Source organism: Culex quinquefasciatus, chromosome 2, assembly GCF_015732765.1.
Source record: "Culex quinquefasciatus strain JHB chromosome 2, VPISU_Cqui_1.0_pri_paternal, whole genome shotgun sequence".
Classification (NCBI taxonomy): Eukaryota; Metazoa; Arthropoda; class Insecta; order Diptera; family Culicidae; genus Culex; species Culex quinquefasciatus.
The window spans coordinates 74,193,819-74,206,502 of NC_051862.1; the positions used below are offsets into that span (position 1 = coordinate 74,193,819).

Genomic DNA, 12,684 nt, shown 5'->3' on the forward strand with positions numbered 1-12,684 from the left:
CAAAATTTTTTTGCACAACCTGGAAATTTATAAAAAGTTGGCATTTGATGACTTCTAAAACATATCAAAAAATGAAAAAAAAAAGTAAATAAAAATAGTGTTTTTTGGCAAATGTAGTTTTAGTGACAAAAAGATAAATAAAAAATCACAATTTTTTTACCGTGTATCATTTTTTTTCACTGTAGTCCGTCTCCATACCTACAACTTTGCCGAAGACCCCAAATCGATCCAAAAATTCCTTCAAAAGATACAGATTTTTGAATTTTCATACATCATTTTTGTATGGACAGCAGCCGAATTTTGATGGAAAATTATATGGACAAACTTTTGATGCAAAATGGCTTCTTTGGGCACACCAAAAAAGTTTCAGTCGGATTAAAAAATACAAAAAAAACGAATGACCGAAATCTGAGAGAACTGCTCACAACAAACATTGCATGGGGGTTTACGGTTTTTGTTGAAAATCTCAGGATTCAATGCGAGTTTTGTGAACGTCAAAGGTAAGGAATTGAAAACAGCAGATAATGGCGTTCTTAACTCAATTTAGCTCAAAATGCACGTGCGACAAGATAGCATGAACACAAAGACGTGATATATTTTCATGGTATTTGTGTTAGTTTTCTGCAATTTCATAGACTGCTAATTTGAAAAATGCAGCTGTACAGAAGTTCGCTTTCACCCTTCACCATTCATGGTTATTGTACCCGTTTTGCAATATCAAATGCCATATCCATAGATAACGCAGAAAATTGTAAGAAATCGACAGACGGGTCCGCCGCAGCCGCATCCTTTCCCATTCAACAATTTAGATTTACGACACTTTCGACTCTTATTGCACCAACTCTTTCCTACCTCTATACCATCCAACGTAAGTTTTATTACGTGTTGTCTTGTTTATGCAAACACAGTGTTCTTCAATGCTATGCTTTTTTATTACCCTTGCTAATACTCCACCGCAGGATATCCCATTTCAAATTTCTATCCTGCCTTGCGTTCGAAATTCTGACGAAGTTTCACTTTTTTATGCCGCTCAGTTCAGTTCCAACCGTTCAAGCAATCACATCAACTAAAGCCTCAAACTTACAGCATGTCTGACTATCCGCAACCGGGCAGCAGCAGCGATACCGGCCGAATCCGCGCACGTGGCTTCGTTGGAGCATCGCGTGGTGGTCGAAACGGTGGCGGAGGTTATCAACATGGCGACCAACGTGGTCAAGTTGGCAGCTTTCAGCACCGGCAGCAGTACTTCCAGGGTCGTGCACCGTATCAGCAGGCTCGTGGCGGTCCAGCTGAAGCAGCAAGTCCTGTTGGGGAGGTGTCCATTTTGGTGACAGCGCAAAGAGGTTCCGGTAGTGTTCGTGGACGTGGCGGGATGCGAGGTAACCGGGCGATTCCTGAGGTTGTGGTTACCAGGATGCCGGGTGAGTTGGCGAGCAAGCAGGGTACTTCTGGGAAACCAGTTGTACTGCAGACGAACTACTTTCACGTGAAGCGGTTGGAGGATCTGCGGTTGTTTCAGTATCAAGTGGATTTCAATCCGCCGGTGGAGACAAGAAAGGTGTCCGGTGCGATCATCGCCAACTTGAAGCCTCAAATTGGCGGGAATCTGTTTCGAGGGGCGCAGCTGTACTCTAGGAACAAGCTGTGCGATAAAGAGATCGAGTACAACACGGTCTACAAAGCGACAAACGAGCACTACAAGGTTAAGCTGCGTAGAGTTGGCGAAGTCGATGGAACCAACGAGGTAGCGTTCCAGGTTTACAACCTGATCAACCGGATGGCGATGGAAGGTTTGAAGCTGCAGCTGATCGGTCGTAATCTGTACGATCCGGCAGCAATGATTCGTCTACAAGAGCACAAACTTGATCTTTATCCTGGCTATCTAACCAGCATCCGGCAGCATGAACAGGATGTCCTGATGTGCGTCGAACTTACCCACCGGGTTATGCGTACGGAAACGTGTCTCGATCTGTTGCTAGCGTGCGTGAATTTCCGAGGAAACTTTCAGGACAACTTCCGCAGACAAGTCATCGGAACGATCGTGATGACCACGTACGGCAGCAACAAGACGTACACGATCAACGATGTGGACTTCAGCATTACACCGGAGAGCACGTTCGAGACCAAAACTGGTCCGATCAGCTTTCTGCAATACTACCGCGATCGGTACAACGTTACGATCAGCGACAGACGTCAACCGATGTTGATTTCGCGCGCCAAGGCTCGGGACATTCGAGCCGGCATGCCCGAACTGATCATACTGGTTCCAGAGCTGTCCCGAATCACGGGCCTGTCCGACGAAAATCGACGGGACTTCAGGTAAGATCCAAAAAAAATCGAAAGATTTCATCTGAAAAATTTCTTCCACAGGTTAATGCGCGATCTTGCCGGCCACACGAGGCTGTCTCCGGATCGCCGTATTGTGCGACTGGAGCAGATCAATGATCGGCTGAAAAAATGCAAGGATAGTGCGGACATCTTTCGCTTCTGGAAGACGGAGCTCGACCGGCGGCTAGTTGAGGTTCGAGGACGGGTGTTACCAACGGAGATGATCTTACTGCACCCGGTGGAAACAAAAGCGTGAGTTAAAACAGTCTTGTAAATACATGATACATCCGATCTACTTGTAGGAGAACATCAGCCGGTGATAAGGCGGATTGGCAGGCGGCTTTCCGGGAGAAACCCATGTACTTGACGGTCGCGCTCAAACATTGGGCGATCGTGGTGCCTGCCCGGGAAACAAGAAACATAGGTAATTTCTTGAACTGTCTTTACCAAGTCTCAAGAAAGATGACCTTTATGATAAACCAACCTCACTTTGTCGAGATCAGCAACGATTCTCCAAATGTTTACGTGGAAACGCTGGAGCAACTCTGCAACAGGGACCCGCAGCTGATCATGTGCGTCGTTACGGACGACAAAGCCGATCGCTATGCGGCAATCAAGAAGAAATGCTGCGTCAATCGAGCGATCCCCACACAGGTGATCAAAAGCCGAACTATCACGCCAAGACATGGCAATATGATGTTGTCCGTAGCGACCAAGGTGGCAATTCAGCTGAATAGTAAACTCGGCGGAATCCCGTGGGTCGTCAAGGTGCTCATGGAATCGGTAATGTGCGTTGGTTTTGACGTTTGCCGTGACACTAAGGACAAAAACATATGCTACGGTGCCTTAGTGGCGGCCATGAACCACGGAAAACACAGACAGCACTCGGAATTCTACTCAACGGTCAACCAGCACAGCTACGGTGCCGATCTGTCCGATTCGCTGGGGTTGAACATCGTCAAAGCGCTACGATCGTTCCAGGGTGCTTTTGAAAACAACTTACCGGAACGAATTATCATCTACCGAGATGGAGTCGGCGATGGCGAATTGAAGTACGTCCACGAACACGAGGTTGGCGCCGTCAGGGAGCAAGTTGATCGCATATACAAGGCATACGAAAAGAAGCCAAAGCTAGCGTTCATTGTGGTGAGCAAACGAATCAACACGCGTTTCTTCGACGCCAAGAGCAATCCCAAACCGGGAACCGTCGTCGACGATGTGATCACGCTTCCCGAACGGTAAGACCCCTCCTAAAATTTCCAAAAACCCAGCTAAACCAACTTAAATTTTTAAGAAACGACTTCTACCTCGTCTCCCAGAGTGCCCGGCAGGGCACCGTCTCGCCCACCTCGTACAACGTGCTGTACAACGGGTCCGAGCTGGGTGCCGACCAGCTGCAGGTGCACTCGTACAAGCAAACGCACATGTACTACAACTGGACCGGCACGGTGCAGGTCCCTGCGGTTTGCCAGTACGCCAATAAGCTGGCGGCACTCGTCGGGCAATTCCTGCACCAGCCACCGCATACGAGGCTGGAGCGGAAGCTGCACTTTTTGTAAATTATGTTCATCTTGTATTTCTTCATATTTCATCATCAAATTTAATCTATACAAATATAAAAATTCAATGTTCATACAAAACCAACGAATCGTGATCAAAAGTCACATACGTCCATGTCTACATAACTCAAAAATCTAGATTAAATTTTCAAAAGGCGTTCATATGAAACCCATGAGGGATAGGTTGTTTTGAAAATTTAATCTAGAAATGATCTCTGCACTCCATCTTACCACGAGGCTTTCTGTGTACACTCAATCCCCGTTGGTTTAACACCAACTGTTGTCAAACGAACGGGGTCACTTTTTAGTTTGAAACCCCTTTTACACGGAGTTCACACACACTACCAAATGTTAGTTTTGATAGTGTGCGTGAACGACGTGTAAAAAGTGACAGTTCGTCACTTTTCAGTTTGACTTTGACCAACCAACGGGGTACAAACTAAAAAAGTGTCAAACGAAAAAGTGTCCAGTGAAGCACCCTATTGCTATTGCTGCGAAACATTTTGTGAATGGCGACTTCGCAAAGTTTTGTGAGATGAAGTTTGGTTCAGCCGAAGCTTCCTGCGGAACAATCTATTTTTGGATTGTGTCGGGGGCGGCTATAGCAAATTGTTTTGCCTTTCATTCCACCAGTTTAGGCAATTGTTGCCCCCTCGCGGATCGTGAAATGTAAGGTGCGAAAGAAAGCAAACCTTGTTTTTGCCCTTACCTGGAAAGGTTAATTCTATTTGCATTTGGGTGTGATTTTTGTTTCTCTTTAGAGCAACCAGTGAATGGAGCTGTTGGCATAACTTAATGCCAAATGAATTATTTGATGAGCTTTGAAATATACAGGGTGACCAATCAAATCCCATTTTAAAATTTCCGACTTTTTCCCGACTTATCCAGAACCTCAAAAAAATGTAATCTTATCTGAAGTATGATTTCAAATCAAAAACTCTTTATAAAAAGTCAAAATAAATCATCGAACAGAGAAAAAAAAATCATTGACAGTTTTAGTAAAAAAAACTTGAATTTCAATAATAAATTCCTAAAAAAAATATTTCAAAAATTGAATCATCATTTTGATTCAGGGTAAAAACATGAAAAATTAGTCTTTGAAAATAACCGAAAGCTTAACAATACCCATTATTCCATGTGTATTTTAAAAAAATACCAAACAAATAGTTTTTATGAAACTTTGTTTAAGCTGTCAATGAAAAAGATCATGACAAAAAGTTAAAGATAACACAATTTTAAATTTTATTTGCATGATTATTTTATTATCAATGCTTTACACATCTTTACACATGATTACATTTATAATTCTTTCAAAGAATTTAAAAATATGTATGAATTCGTTGAAAGACTGTTTGACAAACAATCCTTTAAAATTTTGTTAATTTTGATAATTCATTTTTAGAATCAATGTCGATTCATCGAAGTGTCAGTTTGTAAATGTTTACATTTTTGAATGTAATATCCAGTTTGGTAACAAATCAAGCCAATACAAACGTAAATTCAATTTGTCCCGCTATTTAAAAAAAACATGTAATGTCTTTTACATGCTATTCAGAATACATTTTATAACGTTTATTATTAAATTTCTTATCAAACGAAGGCTTTTTAAACTTTTTTACAAATTTTGAGAGCTCAAAACCGAAAATGACGTAAGACTTCAGAAAAACAATATTTAAAAAACTAATAATTAAAAAAAACATTGATTAAAAATTTTACCAACCTTATTTTCAATTTCAAAATTTTTAAATTTTTAAATTTAAATTTTTAGAGCGTAATTTTTTTCTATTTGTTCATTCAGAACGATAACCTTTGGATTTTTTTCGATATTAAAGTTGTCCGAAAATCAAGCTTTATTTATAGTTATGGTACCCATAAACACACAAAAGTATAAGGGAATCAAACATTTGGAAACAATATTTGAAATGACTGAATGAATTTAGTTTAAGATTCAAAAATACTTGCTACAAATAAAAACTATAGCCAATTTGCAGTTGGATTTGTTTTTTTTTATTCAAGCAATGTGGCAAAATCAAACAGAATAGTGACGCTGAGGTACTCGTCGAAATCAAATTCTTTCTTTATACACTCAACCCCCGGTGGTTGGTCACTTTTTCGTTTGACACTTTTTTAGTTTGTACCCCGTTGGTTGGTCAAAGTCAAACTGACAAAGTGACGAACTGTCACTTTTTACACGGCGCTTACGCACACTATCAAAACAAACGTCTGGTAGTGTATGTGAACTCCGTGTTAAAAGAGTGTCAGACTAAAAAGTGACCCCGTTCGTTTGACAACAGTTGGTGTCAAACCATCGGGGTTTGAGTGTATTGGCTTTGTTGTTGTTAAAAATTTATTTAGATGTTACCTTTTGTTTGATAAACATAGTCAAATGGATGGGTCAAATGCATGTCACCATAATAATTCAATATTTATTAGAATTTTTAATGTCATTGCTTTCAAATTGCTTTTCAATAGCCTTTCAAAAGACAATCACACCGTCTTTGCAGACTGAATACTAATATTAACGAGACAAACATTGAACGATAAGGCGGGAATCGAACCCGCAACTTAGGGATCGGCAGCCGTAGCCGCTAACCACCGCGCCACGAGGCCCTCCAAAATCATTTAGTTTTAAATAGTGGAAGGAACCCAAAATTTGACGTTAGATGCTGAAGACGAATTGAGTGAAATTAATTACAAAGGTGTACAAAATATTTCAAAATTATTCAAGAGTCAGAAAATATTTTTCAAACAAGGATGCTTGGGATTCCCGACTTTTCCCGTCTTTTTAACAAAAAATCACACATTCCTGACTTTTTCCCGACTTTCCCGATTTCCCAACTCTAGTGGCCACCATGAATATAACAATATGTAAAACAAAAAGTTGTAGAATTTATCATTTTACTTAAGGGTGGTTCAAATCCGGATTCCCCTTGGTGCTACCCCCTAAAATCAAATAATGAACTGTCGCTATGCTAAATTCAAAATTTGAGCTCGATCTGACCACGGGAACCCCTCCCGGTAAGCTCTGCAAGTTTGAACACTCAAAGTAAAAAGTATCCTTTTTTCAAGTTCACCCGTCGTCACCCTTTAAAAGGGTATCGAAAATGTACTGAATTTGACATACCCTTTTAAAAGGGTGACGCCGGGTGAACTTTAAAAAAGGATAGAAAGTATCCTTTTTAAGGATTGAAAGTACCCTTTTGAGGGATACTTCTGACTTTGAGTGAATGTTACCAATTCTCGGTTGTATAATCATCGTTAAATTTAGAATAACTTACCCGAAGACACCATATTTTTAGTTTTAGTTATATTTATAATTTCCGAGTAACTCTATGATAAAAAAATATTTGAATTTTGTAGTAAAAAAAATAATTTGAACAATTCCTTGATAACTTATTTGCTGAAATGAATGATTTTTCTAAAATATGTTTCGTATTCAATCAATTCTATGGAACGATGAAGTTAAACAGCCCCATGGTAGGTCCCATTATTGAACATCAACAGGGAAGCTGTAAGAAGATAAATCGTAAATCTGCAACAAATCGCCTTGAACTACGCGCACCCGGCGTTGACTCCAAGTCATCTTGGAACCATCGGGGCAAGTCGTTTCTTGCAGGTATCCATAGTTAACCCTTGAGATGCTGTTGACCAGAATTTTCCGCCTTCCCTTTAGCAACAATCGCCAATCAAGGGTTAACCGCGTGGTCGCCGTTTCTTTACGATGTGATTATTGTCCGCGCGAGGTAACGTCGCGAGAAATGCTCGCGTGGACATAATCGCGCCCGGATCGCGGCCATTGGAGGTTCCAGGTTGCTGCTGCTGTTGCACCATTCGTACGAAGCGGCAGCAAATTGTGCGGGCGGTCTCGGGTAGATATTTCTATTAACGGTCGTATATAATTTCTAATCCCGACTAAACGAATAATCATAATCGACGGGGCGAAAGAGACGCTCGCGAGGCACCATACGGGGCCATACCGCACTTGATGTTTGTTTTGATCGAAAATTATGCCTTATTAGGAGGAGACATCGTTAGCACTGTAGATTTCTGTCATTGTTGGTTGAGCAGGTCGTAAAGTTTGGGGTACTTTCGAACCATCTGAAACGCATCTGTGCCGCAGTGGTCTCTTAAAAAGGCATAATCAAACTTTAGTTTTGCTTCATTAGGCCGATGCAAATATTTAAAAAAAGTTTTTGTCCCTCGGCCCTGGCCGAGGTCAAGGGGGGGGCAAAAAAATAAAAAAAATATAATAATTTAAATAACAAGCCATAGTCTTCACATTTAAATGAAAAAAGTGTTTTAAAATGCATTTTACACTAGTTCAGTTGTTTTGCAATCATTAGTTTTCAAAAAATCTATGATCTGACAAAAACAAAAATTGTATCGAAAAAAGATTTTGCATCGAAAATTTTCAAAAATCTTAAGATTTTTAAGAAACCCAAACATGCTAAAAATGATTTTAAACGCAGGAGAATGTATTTTAATTTGATTTCAGTTGGTTGCACTTGAATTTTCATTGAAATTTTGAAGTTTATTGTAAAAATATTTTTTTTGCCCCCTGATTTTTCGGGCCAATTTTGAAGGGGGGGGGTGACAAAAACTTTTAAAAATATTTGTACCAGCCTTATTAGCAATTTAACCACACTGCAGGCTTTGGAGTCATCAAAAAGTTATCTAACGCTTGTCTTAAGATTAATATACGAATTAAACGTATATGAAAATCAATACATCGTCGTGTCAAAGTTATTTTGCTTTACCTGTGAATTGCTTTATGAAGCATGATATATTTTCTTAATGGCAAGTATATTAAACACCAGTTCTGATAACCGATGTATGACCGATGTATGGCAGCGCCCTGTCTGGATCTATCCACCATGTGACAAAAGGTTTGAAAAAACTGTTGTCGCGATCTTCAATTCTGTCTCTCCTCTTTCTGTCCTAGGTTAGTTTAATATTTCTCGCCGCTAATTGCCAATATAAGCAAATAAATATAAAAAAAATTTAACGAAAAAAAATCGTGGGCTCACCCTCTAATTTAACTTTTAAACTTAAAAATCAAAAAATCTCATAAAAGTGGCATGTTTTCTTCTTACAGTGTATTTTTTTTTTTTTTGAAAGCCCGTCAAATTTCCTACAAGTTTGTCTTTGGCCACTATTGAATAAGATGACACGGCTTTGAGATACAGCAATATTTAAATTACGAAATACAAAAATATTCAAAACACTTACGTCCTTCTCAAATGTCATTATCGAGTGAAACTTTTTTGTTCATGGGTAATTCTCTACCAACTCACACGAGTTATCGCGATTTTACGAAAAAAAAGTTTTGAAAAAGTTACTTTTTGCGTTTTTCTTCGTTTCGTCGTCCGTGTCTGTCGTGGGTGACTATGAACGGCCATGATCGATGACGACCAACTTTTTCAAAACTTTTTTTCGTAAAATCGCGATAACTCGTGATGTTTATAAGCAAACCCCTTATGTCTATATATCAAATTTTTTGTAATTGTCTGCTCTACAACTTTGTAGAACATTGTTACACTCTAAAAAATAACCCTGCAAAGTTAGAAAAAACACGAAATTTTAAAATGAAAAATTTTGTTCTAAATGAAAAATGACCCTTCTGGGTCAATGTAGATTCGAAAAGTACATTACATTTCCCATAAAATAACATGTTCCAAAATTTTTTACAGTCGAGTAACGGAAAATGGGAGAATTTTTAAAACTTTTTTATTGTTTTTTTCGATGAAAAATACGTTTTTTTCGGAATTCTGAGTACGCCATCAAATCGGGCGTCTAATTTTACATAAAAGTCCCTTTGGCACCAAATTTCTATCTCATCACCGTTTCAGGCTGCAAATTATTGAAAAACACCTCTTTTTTCGCATGTTCAAAAATGGTCACGAGATATCAAAAAACGGACCTCGGATTCATGATCAGGGACAAAAGTTACCCCATAGGACAATTATTTAACGCAAATCGAAGAGGGGTCGGGGCAACTGCTGTGTGAGTTGGCGGAGAATTACCCTCATCCCTTAAATTACAATCTTCAAAGTTATTTACAACAAAGTTTGACTGTTTTTACAATCAGATTTTTGCAGGATTGGGTCCGTAAGTTTGACAAATTTGGAATAAGAAGACAACAACTTCCTTGGCTGCTGTGCACCCTTAAATTAAGAAATACAAAAATATTCAAAACTTGTACGTCCTTCTCAAATGTCATTATCGAGTGAAACTGGCTCCATGTACACTTAAATGGCTTACTTAAGCGTATGATAACATGTCTACAACGTTTCATTGAAATCGGAGAGGGTCGAGCAAAGAGTACCTAAAAAAATCCTCACCCCGTAGAGAGGATGACATTGGGTCAAATGCAATTAAAATGATGCTCAAATACAAAGATATGGTAAAAACAAATCATCCAACAGTGTTTCTCGTTCGAGGGAATCGTATCGACATGCTACAATGTTTGAAGTAGCGATTTTCAAACAACTTGGGTCTGTACGAGCAATTCCAACAAAAATATAAAAAAGTTAATTTTTTGCAAGGTATTTTTTGAACAAAATCGTATTTTAGACAGCTGCCAAAATGCCAGGATTTGTTCTAGACAGCTGCCAAAATGCCAGGATTTGTTCTAGAAAACTAGATTTTTTAGCTAGGTTATCTTAAGGTGTCCCCTTCACAACCATTTTAACAGAATTTAGTTCCAATGAAATGAACCTGAGAAATGGCAGGCCAAGGGTGCATGATACTGATGATACTCGTCGGTTGACACCCAGGCGAGGAACATCCCGGAAGGAGCCCAACTACATCCGTAGTGCTGTTTGGACAAAACAGCATGGCCCTGGTTCCTTGCAAGTGTCCTATTTTCTTACCTCCACGTTGGCTTGGTTTAGTCATCAGGGAAGTAATTTGAGATTGTAGACGGTATTGTTTTGATTCGCAGTATGTTGAGTCAACTGCTGTGGATGTACCTGAGCATCGCAAAACGGGGTTTCTCTACTTTCTATTTCAGCTAACAGCTATCTTCTGTTTATTTTGTTTCACTGAGTTATAAAACGGCTTCGGTTTACTATCCTCCATTTGATTTCGATTTTACTTATTTGATTCTCTTATTTCTCAACGCTTTTCCACTCTATTTTACCAATTGATGCTGCTGTAACAAACTGTCTTCTTTCCCTTAATTTGGCAGCGATGTAAATTTTGTTTATCATGACCCTTTTCTTTATTTATCTATTTGAATAATTTCTCATCTTCCCTGTAAATTGCCCTCAATACAATCTAAGCTTGTTTGTTACCTCTATTTATTAACTGAAATTATTCTTTATCTACTTCATAAATTACTATCTTTCTTTTACTATTGATTCTTTACATATATATTACCTTCACTGTTCATTGTTTTGAAACTTAACCTTTTTCTTAAGCAAGGGAGGTTCGAGCCCGCCAACCTCCTGTGGCCGAATGGTTACGGGTTTCGCCTCATAAGCGGAAAGTCATGGGTTCTTCTCAGGGTGGCAGCCTTAGGTTTAAGTTCAGAGGTAGCAGCAACCGTATGAGTATAAAACGGTTGCTTCACGTGCTCTTCAAGCATGTGATCGATCTTGGGATATTCCTTTGCGCCTCTTCCCAAAATACTTTCCTCGTGTCTTCGCATGTAAATAATGCCCAGCCGATCGGTATTGCACTGCAGTCCAGTCGCATTGTCCAGATCAGAGCAAAGGGAACACCGCAAGAGTAGCGCCGCAAAAAGACAATTGTCTTTACAAGACCCCGCGCGGCAAATAATAGCTGCTGGGAAGAGCTTGAAAAATGACACGAAAAAATTGTCATCGCGGTTCTAGCGATGCATAGCGCACAAGGCACAAGGAATGGAGTTTACAGCATCTGGATGGAACAGCACTTTTCCTCTCAATAGGAACTGTGTTATAGATCTGGAAATGCTTAATAACAGTAAAAATGGGTAACACGATACAATAGTCCTTGTAATCAGGATTCCGTGTCTTAATACTCAAACAGAAAAAAAAGAGGTTCGAGCCCTTACTCAATTTATGGAATGACTAAAGGATTAACACAAATATTACTATTGTACTTTTTTACAAACTTTTTTAAAATGCTTAGGACCAAAATATTGTAACAAAACACCGCGACAAAAGAAATATCAACAAATAAACACGACTTAACATTAGGGAATATTTCAGGAGAAAACAATACACAGTAAAATAACAATTAGTTTTTGAATTCAAACTAAAATAAAACAGTTTTTGCTTTAATGAAAGTTGATAGGCACACTTTAAATGGTTAGGCGCGCTTATACTTACATCAAACCCTACGCAATGTACCACCCCGGCCGAGTTAAAATGCGTAATCGGAAAAGAAGGAGTGCATGCCTGGCACGAACACTCAAAGCGTGTTCTAGCGTGTTGCTCGTACTGACTCAGAGCAAGGGTGAGATTTAGGTGTAAAGGCAGTGCGTGTTCGTCGGGAACCTAGTGCATAAGATCGGTCAAGGCCCGTTCTTACACTGAAAATTGCGAATTGCGAATTGCGAATGAAATGAAGCTGAGAAATGGTAAATATCACTTTGACCGAATTTCACCCCCCAATCCCAATGTCACCCCTAGCGACGGAATTCTACAGATTTACCCCATTTTAAAGTTTATCAGCGTTGAACGATATGTTCGAAGAACTGCAATAAAGAACCAATTTATCAAATTATTGATACGAAAATAATGGGTTATTTTCAATAAACGGTACAAACAGCGCACGCGATAACTGAAGCAGAAAAAAACGAAACAAGCTC

General features: G+C 39.4%; 1 protein-coding gene across 1 annotated transcript; it reads left to right on the forward strand.

Annotated features, from left to right (window-relative positions):
• The first annotated feature begins 1,001 nt into the window (after positions 1 to 1,001).
• On the forward strand, positions 1,002 to 3,887 carry LOC6045079 (protein aubergine). The gene is made up of 4 exons (XM_038258148.1): positions 1,002 to 2,319; positions 2,371 to 2,580; positions 2,631 to 3,566; positions 3,623 to 3,887. The coding sequence occupies exons 1-4, from the start codon at positions 1,088 to 1,090 to the stop codon at positions 3,885 to 3,887; spliced, it is 2,643 nt and encodes an 880-aa protein (XP_038114076.1). The 5' UTR covers positions 1,002 to 1,087.
• Positions 3,888 to 12,684: the final 8,797 nt, after the last annotated feature.

Bases quoted from the DNA above. Each gene is read 5' to 3' on its own strand.
- LOC6045079 (XM_038258148.1), top strand. From the start codon at position 1,088: ATGTCTGACTATCCGCAACCGGGCAGCAGCAGCGATACCGGCCGAATC. The intron at 2,320-2,370 runs GTAAGATCCAAA...TTTCTTCCACAG, and splicing joins GAAAATCGACGGGACTTCAG to GTTAATGCGCGATCTTGCCG. The intron at 3,567-3,622 runs GTAAGACCCCTC...TAAATTTTTAAG, and splicing joins GTGATCACGCTTCCCGAACG to AAACGACTTCTACCTCGTCT.